Source organism: Mastomys coucha, unplaced genomic scaffold, assembly GCF_008632895.1.
Source record: "Mastomys coucha isolate ucsf_1 unplaced genomic scaffold, UCSF_Mcou_1 pScaffold4, whole genome shotgun sequence".
Lineage (NCBI taxonomy): Eukaryota > Metazoa > Chordata > Mammalia > Rodentia > Muridae > Mastomys > Mastomys coucha.
This window is the reverse complement of record NW_022196910.1, coordinates 11,913,079-11,933,223: the sequence shown is the minus strand read 5'-3', so window position 1 is coordinate 11,933,223 and position 20,145 is coordinate 11,913,079. Positions and strand designations below refer to the sequence as shown.

General features: G+C 40.5%; 1 protein-coding gene across 7 annotated transcripts in view; it reads left to right on the top strand.

Annotated features, from left to right (window-relative positions):
* Ric8b (RIC8 guanine nucleotide exchange factor B) overlaps nt 1-20,145 on the top strand; it is a 104,616-nt gene that overhangs the window by 27,480 nt on the left and 56,991 nt on the right. For all 7 annotated transcript variants that reach the window (XR_004112930.1, XR_004112931.1, XM_031350163.1 and 4 more), the window contains exons 3-4: nt 4,898-5,506; nt 15,351-15,445. Coding sequence is in view for 5 of the 7 variants with exons in the window: in XM_031350159.1 (XP_031206019.1) it covers nt 4,898-5,506; nt 15,351-15,445 (704 nt within the window). In the remaining 2 variants the exon portion in view is untranslated. The remainder of the gene's footprint in view (nt 1-4,897; nt 5,507-15,350; nt 15,446-20,145) is intronic.

The following is a 20,145-nucleotide window of genomic DNA, read 5'->3' as shown; positions in this document are numbered from 1 at the left end:
ACCTCGAGCAAATAGGCACAGGGGAAAACTTCATGAAGAGAGCGCCAATAGCTTCTGCTCTAAGATCATAGTACATTTAAGTAACCAACCCCTTCTGGGAAAGTTTCCTTGTCTGAAAGCCTTTTTTTTTTCCCCACAAGAACAGAAGTTTCTACTGCTTTTTCCTTCCTAGAAAGAAGAGTTAAAACAACGTCAATAAGATGCTAATGTTTGCAATTTAGGAACTTGAGTTGGTTAGTTTTGTGGATGTGTCCTGTACTGCTCGTGCTCTGTTAATGGTTACACAGAAATAAAAAACTGAAAGCCTCCACAAAGGATTGTTTTTATGTCTGCTTCATGGCATCTCTTACGAGATGCATATGATATTATTCCCATTGTACAGGTGGGAAAATGAAGCCCAGAATGTAACTGGTCTAAGTTAAATACCATGCCTAACGATACATTTAGCACCATCCCCTATAGAAAGGAACCTCATGATGGCAAAGTCAGGTTAAGCCAGCTCCTTCTGATTTAAGCACCTTTGCAGTACATTTTCTTCTTTTATAAAGATGAAGTCTTTGTGCTGCCTGAGAGTTGTTTAGGCAAACCCTAGACAAAAAACAGGACAGATGTACTAAGTACAGGATGATAACTACTAATTGTGGCTGTGATGTTCCTTGGGGGTTAAAGTGTTTAGGGAAGACTTGGAGTAAGATGTAAACTTAGCTTAGAAAATGGCTGCACTATAGGCAGAGAAGGTTGATGTATAGAGATGGGGGAGGGTCAGAACACAAAAGAGATAAATGTGAGATATTTTGCAAGAGCTGCAGATGCAAAGGATGCCTTGTTAGAATAGTATAAGAGAACTCAAGAGACACTTTAGGCCAGCAGACTCATAACTCCCTTGTTCATATGTTGGGAGGAAAGAACCAACTCGCAAAGTTGTCTGTGGCCTCTGCCCAATGTACATGTGTGCACACGAATCCTTTCCAGCCCCCCTCACCAAACACACACACAAATCATACAACACACACACACACACACACACACACACACACGTTTAAAAAAAAAACCCTTAAAGACAGATCAGAGGGTCGTCTTAAATGACAAACTGAAGACTTAGGAGTTTTTGTCTTGTGCTTATGTATAGTAGAAACCTGTGTTAAATGTTTATCACATGCCAGTCCTTACTCTATGTGCTATATCTGTGTGATATTAAAGATAAGTGCAGTGTCTAAAGAAAAAAATTACTTACCAAGGTAACCAAGAATAAGTAGATGAGGCAAGATTCGAATCAATCAAGTTGAGTGCCAACTCCTGTTTCCTGTTTCTAACCATTCTATTCTGGTTGTAGGATCCTTGGTAAGATGAACAAGTTTTAAGCCTAGGATCAACTTTAAACAAGTAATGTGCCTTACTCATGTATGGCTTCTAACACTTGAGAATGTTAACTTGTAGAGGCAGGTGGATTTCTGAGTTCGAGGCCAGCCTGGTCTACAGAGTGAGTTCCAGGATAGCCAGGACTATACAGAGAAACCAGGTCTCGAAAAATCAAAAAAAAAAAAAAAAAAAAAAAAAAAAAAAAAAAAAAAAAAAAAAGAATGTTAACTTGTGATCAGATAGCAATACTCATTCGAACCCCTATGTGCTTACACATGAGCCCAGGACACTAAAGAAGTTAATATATTTGTACAGTGACCTTCAGCTCTGATTACTATTCTATGCTTATGTGTCTGCATTTCTGCAAACATCTGACAGTGAACCTTAGTTAGCTAACATTTAAGATGTTTCAGCCTGTGCTAACTGTATTCAGTACTTCTCCGACTGTGGTTTCTGGACCACAGAGGAGCAACATCATCAGGAAACTCAGTAAAAAGATTCCAACTTCCTCCCATATCCATTGAGTAAGAAGCTGGAGGTGAGGTATAACAGCTTTCAGTGGGCCTTGAGTAGTGATGGGGGCATTGGTGTTTGAGAACCATCATTACAGTCTACTCTAGACTCTCAGTTCAGGAGCAAATTGCTTAATTTTACTGCTAACTGTTATTGGGTCATATACTTTGACTTTGTAGGCCTACAATATGTTTTAAGCATAAAATTGCCTGGGCAGTGGTAGCTTATGCCTTTAATCCTAGCACTTGGGAAGCAAAGGCAGGCGGATTTCTGAGTTGGAGGCCAGCCTGGTCTACAGAGTGAGTTCCAGGACAGCCAGGGCTACACAGAGAAACCCTGTCTAAAAAAAGAAAAATAGTAAAGTCGATTTAGAGAATACTCATCTTTGCCTCAGTGGTAGGGTACTTATGTGCCATGCACAGAGCCCGGGGTTTAATTCCCAACACCACTACACATTTGATAAATACTGGCAGGGTAGAGTGAAAGGAAGACATGAGGGTCTTTGAAATATGGAAATAGCACAGGCAGTCAGATAGAGTCATAAAGAAGGCTGGCTCTTCAGCCCTTTTGCTTGGTTGTAACATAAACACTCAATTTTTCTGACACAACTGGTTTCTTCTAAATTTCTTTGACTAGAAGTTACTGTGTCTAGTAAAATAGTAAGTATCTGTTATCTACCACTTGCTTGTTACTTTTACATGTTCTTTTTATGGGTTTATGGTGTGCGTACATGTGTGTATGTATAGGCACATAATAGGGATACACATATGTGGGCAAGTTGGGAACGTGTGTGTATCCAAGATTGGTATCAGGTGTCTTCTTGGTCATCCTTCGTCTTATATATTGAGGCAGGGTCTCTCATTTGAGTCCAGAGCGCATGAGTCCTAGTTCGGATAACTGGGTTGGTCCAGGGATCTTTTTTCTGCCTCCCACACCCTGGAATTACAGGTAAGCCACCATGCCCACCCAACATAAATGTGGTTCCAAGCTCTAATCCTTATGTTTCTGTGATAAGCACTTGCATTGCTGAGCCACCTCTCTAGACCTACATGTTCTTAAGTATTTGTATTTTCAGAAAAATGATTTAACAGCTAAACCCTGGTATCTACCAGTCGTTACGTAAGGTATGAGAAATGGCATGCTTGGGTGAACCTAGGATCGACAGCTGCTGGGAGGTAGAGACCCTTGTGCTTGGTTCTGGGTGGTCTGTGGTGAGCTTTTAGCTTTACGGTATAAACTCTGTAGGTGTCTTGGAATGGCTTGTACTTTCTTCATTGGTTTCGGTTTCCTAGTCGTCTTGGTCTGCATGTAGCTTTGGCTATCATAATCCACCTGCATGTTGTCTTCCCTCTGTGTCTGAAGAAGAAAGGGACTGTGTAGGTGTTTGTTGTTGTTGCTGTTGCTTTTAGTTTAGAAAATAGATATCTGTGTACTATACCATATTCACATATTATATTTTATATTTATTTAATTTGATAGTGTTATTCTCTATTGTTATATGTATTGGTGTTTTGTTGGTATGTATGTCTGTACCATATGCATGCAATATGCAATGTCCATGCAGGCCAGAAGAGGGCGTTGTACCCCTGAAATTGGAGTTCAGAAGTTTTTGAGCTTCCTTGTGGTTGCTGGGAATCAGAACAGGCTAGCTTCTGGAAAAGCAGCCAGTGCTCTTAATGGCTGAACTGTCTTTCCAGTCCTGTGTTCTAGGTTTCTTATGTGGGAAGATAGATCATTTCTTTCTTGAAAAAAGTGTGGTGGTACAGACTGCTTGACTTTCCCTGATCATATCACAGCAGATGATAGATGTATTGTTTTAAATTTGGCAGATCTGAAATGGAATTTTCCTGCCTTATATAATTTTACTAACTGCCATACATACGTACTTCTAGTCTTAGGTGACACCCATTTAAAATATTGCCTTAACAGTAGTATTAAAACAGTAAAAGAAAGCCTTGCTCTCAGGTGTGACGGGATAGAGTTGACATGGTTATGGAATTTGTTTTTCAGCTTGTCAAGTAAAGCTCTTTTATACTTTTATTTAGAGAACATATTTACATTTAAAATTAATATTTTCATTAGATGTATTAACATTTCCATATGACTAGACTGTATCAGGAAGCTACATAAGACCTTGGGTTGTCTTGGCAATGTAATGTTTGACCCAGTTTGTTTCTTTGTGAAGAGTTAAACTCTAATGCTAGACTAATAGAAGGAAATAATGGAGTACAGAAATGCCTTACCAGTAGAGTGATAGCACTTGCTTGGCTTGTATGTGAATGGGAGTAACTTTGAGAGATGCAGACCTGCAGTTTACAAAGAATGCTAACATTGAATTTTGAGGCAATGTTACTAAATTTGGCAATAATACAAATACTTTTGAAATACAAGATAAGGGCTATAGAGAGAACTTAGCTGTTGAGAGTGCTTGCTGCTCTTTTAGAAGGCCCAGTCTTGGTCTCAGCACCCACTTTATGTGGCTCATAACTGCCTGTAACTCCAGCCTCACCAGAGTCAACATCCTCTTGCTCCGTGGGCACCTTCCCCCACAGCTGTGGACAGTTTCCCAGCTTTAGCCTTACTGCTCCAGAGGGAACAGCTGGGATTTGCCCTGATACCTCTTTTCGCCAATACTATGCTTGTTAAGGCCCTGTTAAGGTTAAAGCTATCGAAGATAATTTATTCTAGTGATTTAAGATAAAATACATGGTTTTAAGAAAAAAACAAAACAGAAAACCCAGTACCCAGAAGGCAGGGACTGCATCTCCAGCTCGTTCTGTGTTGCTGATCCACAGCCCATGGCAAGTTCCTCACCCTCTCCGGACCTTAATTTCCATTTCTGTAGAACCAGTGAGAGATGTGAACAAAACAGAACCTGTCTTCTGGTTCTGATATTTTTATGATTTTGTATAAAAATAAAGCCAGATCTTATAGCCATATCTTTTGCCTGCATTGGTAGAAAATGCTCTGTTTGAAATCATTTGAGCCAAATAATGATATTGGGATACTTGTGCTTGTTTTTCAGAAACTCTGTGAAGGCATATTTAAAGTCCTTGTAAAGGATGTCCCAACAACATGTCAAGTGTCCTGCCTGGAAGTACTCCGAATTCTCTCCAGAGACAAAAAGATTTTAGTTCCTGTAACAACCAAGGAAAATATGCAAATACTGCTGAGACTAGCCAAGCTCCACGAGTCGGATGATTCTTTGGAGAAGGTGTCAGAGTTCCCTGTTATTGTGGAGTCATTGAAATGTCTGTGTAACATTGTATTCAACAGTCAGATGGCACAGCAGCTTAGCCTGGAACTGAATCTCGCTGCAAAGCTCTGTAACCTCCTGAGAAAGTGCAAGGACCGAAAATTTATCAATGACATAAAGTGCTTTGACTTGCGCTTGCTCTTCGTCTTGTCACTTTTGCACACTGACATCAGGTCACAATTGCGCTATGAGCTCCAGGGACTCCCGCTGCTAACCCAGATCTTGGAAAGTGCCTTTAGCATCAAGTGGACCGATGAGTATGAGTCGGCCATAGACCATAATGGACCTCCTCTCTCACCTCAGGAGACAGACTGTGCCATTGAGGCCCTCAAAGCTCTGTTCAACGTGACGGTAGACAGTTGGAAGGTGCATAAAGAGGTAAGGGTGGGAAAAGTACACACAGCATTCTGGAATTAAGTGTATGGGTTGTTCTTACAGCTGCACATAAAAGAGGAATGATAAGGTTGGAAGTGGCAACAGTTCCCAGTTCCTCATCAGTCTGCTCTCTAAACTGCAAGGTGTTTCTTACCTTGCATTCTTTCAGGGGTTGGAGAGAGCACTTAGTAGTTCCAGAGGCCCTGGATTATGTTCCCAGCACCCACCTGGTGACTCACAGCCATTTGTAACTCTAGTTCCAAGAGATCTGATGTTCTTCTTGTGGCCTTCATGAGTAACAAATGTGCATATAGTGCAGATATGTATGCATGCAGAACACCTAAGGGAGGACTACCATTTTGTAAGGTGACAGACTCTTGTGGGTGGCATAACCACTTGTCCTTTTTGAGTGCCCTTTAAGAACGAGGTTCAAGTGACAGATTGGAGAGGAACAGAGGACTAATGGTAGGTTCTTGTGTTGACACTGTCTGACAAGTTAGAATAAACCCATTTGGTTGAAATTGACCAACGAAAGCCGTTGTCTGTTAAGCAGAGTGCACCTGTCATTACAATCTCCAAGGGGCGTCTTTGTAGTGCTACAGAGCCCTAAGAGGCTAAAGCCACACACAGCCACATATTCATGTTTGCATACAGTTCTAAGATCACACCAGAAAGTGGGAAATACTCTTCTAAACCCCTAGACTTATTTCTTGACTGAAGTCTTTCTCTGTGGCTTGGACCTTCCAAGAACCCCAAGTGAGGTGGATTTGGTAGTTTATATTTGAGTTCCTGCAAGAGCAACGTGTTAAACATGAAAATTAGTTTCATGAAATTCAGAGTTATAAGTCAAGGGACATCAAGTCTTTCCTTCATCTAGAATCCTAGCATTTCACATTTCCTTTTTCAGTGGCCCTAAAAACCCAGTGCAGTTCAGCTCCTGCCTTTGAGGTTAACGTTCAGCGCTGTCCATTTGAAGTAATTCTCACCCGTGTTGTTGCCAGCAGTCTGCTGGAGAAGGATCATCAGTGCAGCTCTAGTGGGAGCATACAGGCACCTGAGTTGTAAAGTGCAAATAGGTCTGTATTTTGAAAGCAAATATTTGAAGATCAGAGCTAGCAGCTGTTTCAGATGACTGCAGTGTAGTCAGCTTTTACTGAGACTTGGCAGGAAAAGATGTGGAAAGCCCACATGCTCCATTTATGCTTTGAAACCAAATATTTGGAAGTATTTAAAATGTTATGTCTCTGCTTATTTGGTACCTTCTGTGGTTATTTTTATTACACTGTTTGTTTTTGTGTTTTAAAGATCTCCATTTAGTTGTAAAAGCACCTCTGAGACTGTTTGGTTTGCCATTGTTAGACTACATTGTTTGGATGACTGACAAGATGGCTTCTACCTCAGTGTCTGTTTAGCAGTGTATGCGTGGGAGGCAGTGGTAAGGATCAGGACATTGAGATGAGCTTTCTGTAGTATGCTTTAGCTAAGTAACTGGGATTGAGGAGCTCTAGAAAATGTTGAAATAGCAAAGCCTCATTTAGTGTTCCAGAATGCTTGTTCTCCAAGACATAGGCTCTCCCCATAATGGACTGGTGGTCCTTAAATAGGTTTATCTGTAAGCCATGGGGCAGTTAATGCTGCTTTTATGAATTATGTGTCATAACTGTGACACTGGGCCAATACTGAAGCTTTCAGAAATATAAACAGTACTGAAAATAGGACCTTTGACAACCTATTTATAAAAAAATGTCTTCATGTGGCTCTGTAGTCAACAGTCGTTCAACACATGTTTATAAACAATTGCTAGACATTGTCCCAGGCATTGCAGAGCACACTGGCAAATACTAATCATTGTCTTTGCCTTCATGAAACTCTAGTTTCATAGGTAGAAACTGACAGTATGTCAGCAAATCGATGTGTAATGAAGTTGTGTTTAGTGAAAGGAAAGGCAAGTAACAGGATGGAGACACTGCTGGGGTTTTCTCCTGGGTCTGAAGGGTGCAGGGACAGAGGCTTCCTAGAACTAAACATGATTTACAAGACACTCCTGTGCTTTTTTTGTGTGGCAGTCACAACTGAGCCTGCAGAGATTTCTGATCCAGTACAGAGAAATGGGGAATGAGGAAGGTGTCCACTTCCCCTGGGATTCAGTGTCTTCTGTTTTTGTCAGACTAAGGACATGTACTTCAACTGAGTGAGCCAGTGGAATGGTTAATGCTTTAAATACCAACCAAAATGAAGTATGAAAAAGTTACTGAGAATTCACTTTTAAAATACTATTATTTTTCTGCTTAGGAAAACAATACACACTCATAGGCAGTCTAAGAGGTGCATAAGGGACAAAAAACTGCAAGCTACTTCTAAACTCAGTGCTCCGAAGACTGCTTGCAGTCCATCGGTCTTCATGGCATACTGTGAACAGAGAGGCAGCTTTACAAATGCAATCACTTTCTAATCTTCCTCTCTTCCCATGCTGTTCTTGAAGAACAGTGGGCTACAGGGCTGAGGGTGTGACTCAAGAACAGCTCCTCAGCGTTTGTGAGCTCCAGATTTGAGTTTCCCACTTGCCAAAATAAATTGCTTTTAAGAATAAAGGTTTCAAAATGTGTTCCTCTGGCAGGAACGTCCCTAGGAGTGGCCTCTGGGGTGAGTCTCCTGGGTTCCTCATCTCTACACTGAGAAGAGAAATTTTAAAAAGAAAAAAGGAACCTTTGATAATTTTGCTGTTGCTATTGTCTCTTTAAACTTGTGTTATAACTAAGATTTTGTTTGGAGAATAAAAAGGTTCTGCATCCAAGTCAAACTTGATAATGCTCTCTCACTGAGAAATATTAGAGATGATGGATCTCATGAAAGAAAACTTGTAAGTTAGAAAAAGCACTTGTGAGTTTAAATAATACCAATGAGTATAAATATGAAAATAGAATCCTTGTATTTATCACCTTTAACAAATGCTACCTGTTATGAACTTCCATGTGAAGTCTTCATTCCTGAAGTTGATGGGCCAGAGGAGTTCAAAAGTGCAGTGTGCACTCTGAAACCCAAGGCATCTGACTTTACAATGCTTATGCCTGTGGTATAGCCTAGCTGCTGGGTTTGGCTTTAATGACTTTAGGTATGCTTGGGATTCCTTCATTTGCATTTCACCAAAAGCAGAAGATTAATGATTGGGTGTTCCTTGAGGTTTAACAAATTAGTACCAGTTGTTCCTGCCTTAGTGTTAAATTCCTGCTGCCTGCAAATGCATCATAACTGATTAATTTGAAGATCCCTTTCCTTAAAGCTGTCTCATTTCCATGTGTGAATCTAGCTTTCCTCTCTCCTCCTCCCTTCCTCCCTCCCTCTCCACACTGTTTCCTTTTGACTCCCTTTCTTAAGATAGTGTGTTTGAAAAGGTGAAATGGCTTCTCTAGCAGGGTATAAGGTTAGTTCTAGAAAGGGTAGTTTTAAAATAATCCTGTCTTTTTCTACTTTATTTTCTCCAATATCTCTGTTGATGGAGCAATTCATGTTTTCCAGAGTTCCTTGACTTAGTTCAAATTCCCTTGCCCGTGTGCCTGAGTACCAGTGCAGAAAAAAGCTGCTGGTCAGGGCCAGCAGACATTAATTAGAGACAGACAGCCGGTGCAAACAGAGAAGCACAGATCCAGTGCTCAGAAGATGCTGTGCACATAACAGGAAGTACCAGAAACAGTCACCAAGAACACCACAGAGGAACACAAGGGTTATTCCAGAGACTTTGAAGGAAATGTGAAAAAGGATAGGATAGTTGAAAAACATAAAGCTCCAGGCTAATGCAATGCTTAGTCATTAAATCATGCCAACAAATACTTCTGTGCCTAGTTTGCACTGGGTTCTAAGTGGGGTACTGGTCCAAGGTGAAGCAACCTGCTCTCGAGGCACTAACAATCCAGTAGGGAATGCTGCAGACCCAGGAAAACACGTGCACAGTGGCATCCTACTCCATGTCTGCTGCTAGGTAGATCAGGCAGAAGTTGGTAATTTTATAAATAATAGAGCTTTACTTTGTTTCTAGGGGCTGGGGAGTCCCAAAGGAAGAAGCCACATCTGGACTGTATTGTATCATGTTATGGTAGAGATGTCACATAGGGGAAAGCCTGCATGAAAGAGCACGTGGAAGGGCAGGTGGTAGTGTTGCACGCCTTTAATCCCAGCACTGGGCAGGCAAAAACAGGTTGGATCTCTGAGTTCGAGGCCAAACTGGTCTACAGAGTGAATTTCAGGATAGCCAGGGCTACACAGAGAATCCCTATTGAAAAACAAACAAAAAGCAAAAAACAGCACGCATATGCACGTGTGAGAGGCCTGGAGCTCCCTGGTGACAGCACCCACCTGTTCCTGAGTGCAAAGCCCTCATGACCTTAAACACTTGTTACGGACTTTACCACCATTGCTACCACCATAGCAGTAGATTTCCGTATGAGTTTGAGAGGGACTTTTCAAACCATAAGAACACTGTTTGTTTTAGAGTTTTCTGTTTTTTTTTCTATATTTTATATACTTGACAATAAAGAACCACATTAACAGTGCATAGCAGAACCAACTGCCATATATTTCAGGTCTTTGGCCTTTCTCTCAGGCATGGGTCAACTATTTTTGGATGAAAATATACAGGAAAAATAATTTTTGCAAGTAAACTGGATCTTGCACAATTATTGTGAGAGAGGAAAGCAGTAGTAAATATAGAATCAAACTAAGAAGTGACGACTGTGTAAGAGATTTCAGAGTTTCCTCCACTTTCATCTCACTTTGACCCTGGTACCACCCCACCCTGCCTGTCTCATTCTTCTTGTCTTTTTTCCCCCAGGGACAACACTCCTTCTCTCTCTGGGGGGTGTAGTGTCATTTCAGGAAAGAGGTGAAAATACTGATGTCCTAAAGACAGCTCATCTGAGTCCTGAAACTAGGAAACAAGACTTGTGTGTGCTATATTTACTGAATGTTTTATAAAGAGAAACTGCATTTACTTCTGGTGTTAGTGAGTTATAAACCTTAGCTCCACTGGACATACGAAGACACTGAGGGTCAGAAAGCTGAAATTACTTCTGGACATTCACATGGTGGTAACCAACAATTCTAGCATGTTTCCTAAATTTTTTTTTTAATTTTATACATATATCTGTATGCCTGTGTGAATTTATACACACTATGTGCATGTAGGCATTCACAGAGGACAGAGGTTATCTGACCTGGAACTAGAGTTCTGGGTATTTGTAAATGACCTGATATGTTTGTTGGAAACTGAACCTGCATCCTCTGCCAGAACAGTAAGTCATCTGAACCACTGAGCCATCTCTTAAGCCCCTAAGCTTATTTTATTTCATGCCATTCTATTTTATGTTCTTGAGGCAGGATGTTACTATGTAGCCATAGTTGGCCTAGAACCTACTATGTAAACCAGCCTGGCTTCCAACACACAGAGACCTTCCTGCTGTTGCCTTCCGATTGCTGGGATTAAAGACATGCTACATACCCAACTGCAATTTTATTTTAAAAATTTATCGTGTGTGTGGTGGGGGAGGTAGGGGTGTTCCACACATTCTACACATGTGCATATGGACAGTTTTGTAGAGTTGGGTCTCCACCCCTCTTAGTCCAGGTAACCTAGGTCATCAGGCTTGCAGGACAGCATTTCACCTGCTGAGCCATCTCTCTGCCCCACTCTCTTTGTTGAATAAAAACTGCTAACTGGTAGCATGCCTCTAACAAGTATTTGTTGAGATACAGACTAAAAGAAGAGAAAGAGATTAAAGTGTACAAATAAACTACCCATCCACAGTCGACTGCTTCTGACACCTGCCAGTACAATATGGAAGAGGACTTCTTAAAATAAATTCTACTAGTTCAAGCAGATGCAAAATGGATTGAAGTCCTCACTTTATATCGTACACAAAAAATTAACCTGATAGAAAAGAGATCTAAATATACAAAATTAAACACTAAACCTTATAGAAGACTTCATAACTTTAATCTCAAACAACTCAAGTATTCCTGAAATAAGCAAAGACTTCCAAAGAAGATAAAATAAAGACCAAACCTTAAAGAAAATTTAAAAATTATTCTTCATTAAAATAAGTTCAAAAGATAACGAGTTATCAAGGATAGGGACCCAATCCTAGAACCGTAGCTCTCAGGACACAGAATTCAGCTATTGAGGCGCATGGCAAAGTAGCAGAAATGTGTAGCATTTTGGCCCACGTAACACATTAAAAGTTGCCAACAGGAAAGTGGGCACAGAGCTTGCAAAGGAGCTGTCCAGAGAGCTATGCAAATGACCAGGGCGCATAAGCAAAGCCGTTCTACTCTCATCTTAACATGATATTAAAACCAAGAAATGACCACATGTGTGACATGATTGTACAGCTGTAGAGAAACTCAAAGGTGGGGCTCCCCCCTTTATGGGGTGTTTTCTAGCTGTATGCTTGACAATACTGCTTGGCAGTGTTCTCTAAACTTCAGAATCCAAACTGTGGTGTCCTTCAGTGTAGCATTCCCTCTCCTGGGTATGGACATGATATGTTACATATAAGATGTATCAAGTATATGTTTATGGCAGCAATCTACAGGATGCCCAAACAGGAAACCATCAAAGGGTGGATAAGCACATTGTGATGTATTGTATTCAGTGGACTCATATGATAACAGTGCTCCTTTGGAAAAAAAATGCAGTATGTATATATGTGTGTGCATGTGTGTGGAGGCCAGAGGTCAATGTTAGCTGTCTTCCTCAGTCACTTTCCACTTTATTTGTTTGAGGTGGGGTCTCTCGCTGAACCTGGAACTCACTTTATCCCCTGAGCCATTTGCCCAGTCCCCATAATGTTCCTGCACTGTTTCCAGTGTTTTCTAATCTGTGGTGAAGGCCCTATACTTTCTCATGGCATTGCAGACAAGCCGCAGATGAGCTGCCAAGCACCAAAAAGAGCCCCTGTAACTACATACAACATGACTAGAGAGAGACTAGGAGTCTGACTTGTGATTTCTGTCATACACAGTTTAGTGGCAACAGAACTCACTAATGTGATATTGGAAGTTAGGGCTTTGGAGTGTGTCATCTGTGGGATCAGAGAGTTCTGGAGTTCCTAATCCTGGCATTACATGGTTTTCGTGTTGCTTACAATAGCTGCTCATTTTGTGCAGTTAATCAGCCATAGAGTTACAGTTTGGGCAGTTTTCTCTCTGTATATTATACTTGATACTTGCACTAGAATTTACTGTTCACCTGTTTAACACATGTCTTCTGTTTTCATGAAGATAACTAGTAGTGGAAATAAAGTTTAATTAAACATGTGAAATTACAAATTAGGATTTCACAAAAGAAACTTTAACAAGATACTATGATATAGATGAAGTAGAAAACAAAGGAGCTCTCTGGAGCTAGAAAAGAGGCAGACCAGGTTCAGAAGTTGCTCTGAACAGAGATGTGGGTAATGGGAGAAGGGGACATTGCAGACTGGGGAAGAACCAACATGGATAATTTCTTAAGAGGCTTGTCCTGGTCATGAGCCACGCTCGTTACCTCCGACATAAAGAACTGTCTGGTGTAGAAGGAAACACTACTGGGTGTGGTAGTGCGCACAGTAATCTCCAGCAGTGAGCAGGAGCTATGCAGGGGTGTGAGTCCAAGGGCAGCCTGCTTTAAATAGTGAGACCCTGTCACAAAGCTGGAGATGTGGCTTAGTGGCACTGGCAACCAGGGTGCTATCCCAATTTTCAAAACCAAGCAAGAAATGATCTTATCAGTGGTTAGGTAATAGTTGAGTTTGACATAGGCTCCATGGGTTTCATGTACTTTAGGGCAAGTGAGAGTCCTTGTACAGGGGAGTCTTGAGGATGGGTAGTGGGTGCGACAGCTGGTATTCCTGCCCTGCTAGGTCTGGGCCTCTTCCCCACCTCAGCCAGCTCCCTTCACCCCACGGTTGCTTCTTGCTTCTTTCCCACCAGCAGTTACACTGCATTTCCTCCCTTCCCTCTCCCTCCTTGTCTGTTTGTTATTCAGCGTTTTAAAGTGCTGTTGTGCGTGCCATTTTCTTTACTCCTCACAGAACCTCATGTTTCTGGAGGTATGTGGGAGGGAGCTGAAGATGAGAAGCTGACTAATGTGAGGTCATAGCCTAGACTCTTGCTTGACTCCCAAGTGCAAAACTGTCCATTATATGACTGAGGCCTTCATCTTTCTTAAATTTATATGTGATGCATTGTTTAATAATTTTCAGCCTTGTTATGAGTAGTGGAAGTGTAACCTGTTGTTTGTTAGAGTCTGTGAGAGGCATCTTAGAAAGACTGTGAATTATGTATGTGTGTATGTATGATACATGCACACATATTTCACTTTAGGTGAACTTAATTATATACTAAGAACTTTTAAAAATGATTGCCTTTGAAGTAAGTAAAAGATTCCCTGTAATATATCTAGGCTATCATACTTACCTCTTCATTGCTATGTCCTCTTTTGTGTGTGTGTGTGTGTGTGTGTGTGTGTGTGAGAGAGAGAGAGAGAGAGAGAGAGAGAGAGAGAGAGAGACAGAGACAGAGACAGAGACAGAGACAGAGACAGACTGACAGAGGGAGGGAAGGAGGGAGAGAGAGAAAGATTGATTGATTGATTATGGTTGATTGAGGGCCTTGATGCAGGTGGTTAGATACATTGTGATTGTGTGAGGAGATGGTTCGGTAGATAAAGTGCTTGCTGTGCAGGCGTGAGGACCAGATTTCTCTACTCTCCAGCACCATCCTAAAGCCAGGTGGGGGTGGCAGCCCACTTGTAGTGTTCATGCTGCAGCATTGATATAGGCTCTTCAGAGCAAGTTGCCTCACTTGACGAGCCAAATAGGTGAGTTAGGGATTTATTGTGAGGCTCTGCCTCAGTAAATAAAATAGAGAGCAATAAAGGAAGGCACCTGTCATTCACCACTAGCCTGTGCACACATGCAGACATATCACATATGTGTGGGCATCATACACATACACACACACCAAAAAGAAAAAGAAGTTGTAATGGCCCAAGATCTCATTATAAATATAGAGGTAGCAGAAGTAAAACAAATAATTATTCAAAATTGGGTTTATTTCTCATTGCTATTTCCTTCTGTCTTGCTCTTTGTGTTTAATTCCCTGCCAAAGAATAAATGTTGGGAAAGTAAGGGGATACAATTCTAATCATTTGTGGTAGTTATCTGGGGTCTGAGAGAGAGAAAAGATAAAAGAAAATGAAATTGGTGGCCATCCATGGTGTTATATACCTATTATAAATTCAATACTTAGGAGGCAAAGATACAAGGTTTTCAAGTCCACTATAAGCTACATAGCTAAACCCCATGTCAAAGGAGGAGAAGCAAGAGGAAGAAGTTGTTGTTTTACTCATTACTCTTGAAAGCTTAGAGATGAAAGTTTCATTAAGTTATAATTATATTCATATAATTATAATTCATATAATTCATATAATTAAGTTATAAAAGAACTATCTCAGTATATAGCTTAGATTTGTCTGAACTTTTGTTAGATTAGTAAACTGGCACAATATACTACAGAACAAAAGAACCTAAACTGTCTGGAAATGAAAATTCCATAAGTGGAATTGACAAATGCAATTGATTTTTCAAAACAATAAAACAGGATAGCTGGATCAGTGCCTCCTGACATCGGCCATTTCTGCATGTGGTCGTGGCTATTAATTGATGTGAAATGGCAGCCATTTGCTTATTGCTTTGGGACTGTTGAAGTACCTTGCCATTTCCCTGTATGGAGTGCAAGTGGTGTGTTAGTATACCAGACTCCTTTGATAAGGCTTCAACTCTAGCTTTTCCTCTCCACTTTGTATTTACCACAGAGCGATTCTCATCAGTTCCGTGTCATGGCAGCTGTCCTTCGCCATTGTTTACTAATTGTAGGTCCAACTGAAGACAAAACCGAAGAGCTGCACAGGTAGGTAACCTTTATGTTGATATCTCAATGAAGCATGTCATCCATGCTTGATATCTCTGTGTATCTATTTGTGGTGGTTATGAGCACAAGGAAGTAAAACTATTATATTCAATCAGGTAAGCCAGAACTGTGCCTCATTGTGAAATTTGTTTACTGTCCTCTTTGACTTTGCTATGTTGAACTCCAGGGTCAGGCATTTGTTATATTCAGCAATAAAACCCAGGACAGTATTGAACACTTTGAGATTCACTCCCAGGCTGAGGATGTTACTAGTGGTGGAGTGCTTGCCTACCAAGTACAGGCCCTCAACAGTTAGGGGAAAAAAATAACTTACTTTAATTGTTACACAAACCTTTTGAGGTAGCTATTTTTTTCCCTAAAAATAAGAGAGCTGAAGTCTCCTTTTTGTTACTCAACTTAACTAATACTTCCACTATTTCATTTTAAGGGTATTTGACAAAAAGCATATTCTATGCAGTAATAAATAAAAAACAAAATAAGAGTCATAATGTCTTCTATTAAGATATATTAGATAAAGTTGAAGAGTGTGGCTCAGTGGGTAAAAGGGCTCCCTATGAAAGCATGAGGATCTGAGTTTGAGTCCCCAGAATGCATACAGAGGCTGGGTGCAGTAACAGTGTCTGTAATCCCAGTGTGTGTATGGGGAAATGGGAAATGGAGACAGAAGTACATGGGCTAGCTAGCCTAATGCATGCAGCAGGAAAACAGACCCAGTATCAGAACAAGGTGGAAGGCAGAGACCAAGTTGACCTGAGCTTGTTTTCTTTCTTTCTTTCTTTTTTTTTTAAGATTTATTTTTATTTATGTGAGTACACTGTAGCTGTTTTCAGACACATACCAGAAGAGGGCATCAGATCTCAATACAGATGGTTGTGAGCCACCATGTGGTTTGTAGGAATTGAACTCAGAACCTCTGGAAGAGCATTCAGCGCTCTTAACCACTGAGCCATCTCTCCAGCCCTCTGAGCTTGTTTGCTGACCTCCCTATATGAGCAGCCACATTCTCTCTCACACACACACAAGTAAAGTTATAGATACATATAAAATAAAAATAATTCCAGGCATATAACTTGTCTGTTAGAAACATTAATGGAATGTTGTCTGGAGCTAGGGACGAACAGCTCATTAGAGTGTTTGTCTCCTGTGCACAAGTTCCTGGGTTTAGTTCCCAGCACTGAAAAATACAAATTAGCATTGTCTGAAAACAGTTGAGTAAGAGTTAATACAGTTTCCAGTTCTCTTACTTGCTGTGGATTAGGTTTGTAATAACAAAACATTTGACCTTATTATAAGACTGCTAGTGCTGAATTCTGTAAGAATACAAATGCCTTTAATCCCAGCTCTTGGGAGGCAGAGGCAAGTAAGTGTATTTCTGAGTTTAGGACCAGCCTAGTCTACAAAGTGAATTCCAGGACAGCCAGGGCTAACACAGAGAAACCTTGTCTCCAGTAAAACAAAACAAAGTAGAAAAACAAGAACAATTAACCAACCAAACAAAACAAATGGCATGTTAAATAAGGTACAGCTACAAAGAAATAGCTTTTACATCTGCTTTATAAAGATGGGTTTTGGGTTTTTTTGTTTTTTTGTTTGTTTGTTTGTTTGTTTGTTTTGTTTTTTGAGACAGGGTTTCTCTGTGTAGCCCTGGCTGTCCTGGACCTCACTCTGTAGACCAGGCTGGCCTTGAACTCAGAAATCTGCCTGCCTCTGCCTCCCAAGTGCTGGAATTAAAGGCGTGCGCCACCATTGCCCAGCTGCTTTATAAAGATGTTAACATGAGCTTTTTCTATTAAGTTAGCTCCTGGGCACTTTTCTAGATATAACTTAAATAAAAACTTTACAAAAATGCAATCAGAATAAATTACACATTACACACACACACCCTTAGCTGTTATTTTTCAATCACATCTACATAATTAATATAATTAAGTGGAGTACTATGTTTTCTGTCATGCTGAGTTTAAAGGTAGACTATTTTTTATATACTCTGTACCCTGTAGCCCTTCAAAATGTCTTCTTCATGATTAGAAAGTATAAATTCTGAGGTGGGTGAGGTGGTGCATGTCTATAGAACCAGCTGTCCAGGAGAGAGGGCATGGGCACTTCGAGTCCAGTCAGCCTGGGCAATGGTGTAAGACACTGACTTCAAAAATGTGGAAATGATTTCTGTAGCCACAGATCAAATTCCTTTAATTTCTGGAGACAGTGCCCACATTATCTGCAATAAGTCCCATCTTAAATGACTGCATCAAGCCTTTTTTACCCTTTATGGTTTTTTTTCTATAAAAGAGACACTAACAATTCAGCATCAAAATTAAAAGTGTTTTTGTTTAAAAAAAAACCTTAGAAGTGTATTGATTTAAAAAAAAAAAATCAGATAATCCAGGCTGAGGAACACACAGGCTGTAAAGGGGAAAATTCTGGCAGGCAGGCAGGCACTGCTGTGCTAGGATTCAAGTAGCTCTGCCAGGATTCTCCAAAGAATGGTTTCCAGATCTTAGCACAGTGCTCAGCCTGTGCCAAGAGAGCAAAACTACAGAGATTGTTCAGATTTTTAAAAAGTAATCAAATTTCTCTTCCTTCCTTTGCTAGACTCACCCTTTTAAAATCTTTCACTTTACAGAGTTACTTTGATAAAATTTATTAGCTTCGCTGTGAGTGTAAGGATGTGCTGGAGAGAACAGCTGGGATTCTGAGCATTCTCAGAGGTGCTCTTGGGAGGCTGGACTTTTGCTTATCCAGCAGTTTGCTTGGGATGGCCTCGAATGCCCTTTTACTCAGAAGTGATTAGTATCAGTGTGAACAATGATGACTCCAGGCTAATCTATTTAAACAGAGAGAGCTGCTAGAGTTTCAGTGACCTGAACACCGAGCTTATGGAAAACTTGAAGGTGCAAGGCACATGTGAAATACTTAAAAGTCTTCTTATTCTTTTTTATATAACATTTTTATTTTCATTAATTTGTTGAGAATTTTATTCAATTATTTTGACCATAGTCACTATCATCCTCTTGTATTTCTTTCTTTAAAAGTTATTTTCAAGGGCTTTTATACTCCTTTTTTCTTTTATCTTTTTGGAGAATTTTTGTTTGTGTTTTGTTTTTTCAAGATAGGCTTTCTTTATGTAGCCTTGGCTGCCCTGGAATTCATCTTGTAGACCAGGCTGGTCTTGAACTCAGAGATCCACCTGCTTCTGCCTCCCAAGTACTGGAATTAAAGGCGTGCATCACCAAGGCCTGCCTCTATTTTTTTTTTTTTTTCAATGCTTTGACTTAAGAAACAGCAGAGCAGCATAGGTAATCCTGGATGGCCCTGGCACTTAGTAAGTTCCTAACAGCATCTCTGTCTGCTGTTAGTGTGATAAGCATAGTGACATTTAAATGTCATATTTAGTCCAAAAGTTTTTAGTTGCTTCTTGAGTACATTTTATTTAGAAACTTACTTTTGTGTGTATCCTTTGACTATATAAAGATACTTGTTTTCTGATATTCCAATTTTTTTCCTGAAGCCAGAAATTCCACTTATATTAGATGATGAAGGTGCTTTAGAAAAGAAAGAGCCCGGCGTTTTTCAGGTCTGTGTCTCTGTGAGTGTGCTCCATTGCTTTCCTCAGAGAGGTGAAGAGGATGCAGGCATGAGTGTGCAGCTCACAGCAGCAGGAACCTGAGCTCAGGCTCCTGAGCATCCTCAGTGCTGTGCAGTGTTCCTCCAGCTCATTCTGAGCAGCTGGGATAGTGTTTGTGTTGTCTGCCTTTGTGTTGTACAACGTCCTACTTCTCTTCCACCTCTGCTGTGTGCTTGGAAGTACTGTCAGCAGTCCTCACAGTGAAGAAGCATAGCTGTTAGTACTTGGATGCCCAGATGTGCATAGTTAGGTTTTCCTTTAGAAAGGAGGGATGGCCTTCATGCTGGTAGGGAGGATGAGACCCCAGCTCAGGTTAGCTTTAGGCACTCATTTCCAGTTCCTTCTATACACTAAGGATATTAGCCCATGCTTATCCATGTCTTTGATCCATGAGGAGTGAATTTTTGTGTGTGTGGGGGTATAAAGCCTTTTTCTTTCATTTGGATATTGGATATATAGCTTCAGCCACCATTTATTGAGAAAGTTTTCCTTTTCCTATTGCTCTTGGCACCTGGTGTGTGTTAGGCCATTTGCATGCCTTTCTGCTTGAAGTGGTGTATTAAGTTTTCAAACCAGAAGTATGATTCTTCAGACTTTTCTCTTCAGTATCTTGACATTCCATATGAGTTTTAAAATTAGTTTTTCTATTTCTATAAAAATATCATTGGTAGGAATTATTTGAATTTGGAATATTCATCTCCTTATCATTATATATATATAATCACACTTTAAATTAAATGTTTGAAAATGAGCTGATTTTATTTCCATTTATATTTACATTTATATGTTAGTGGGCACTTACCTAGTGTTAGGGACCAATTTGAGCTTTAGGGTTAAAAAGGTCAAAGCATATAGTCCGTTCTCCAAGGCTCACCAGTTAGTGCATACATGAGTGAAATGATTCATGTGTCCATCCACATCGCCCTCCTGTCCGTCTGCCCTGTGTCCCCCTCCCCACTCATGTGAGCACTGTATCAGTGAACAAGCTTATATGAGAGATAGGAGAGCACAGACAAAGACATTTACTTCGGAGAGTGTAGTGCACGGGGGGGGG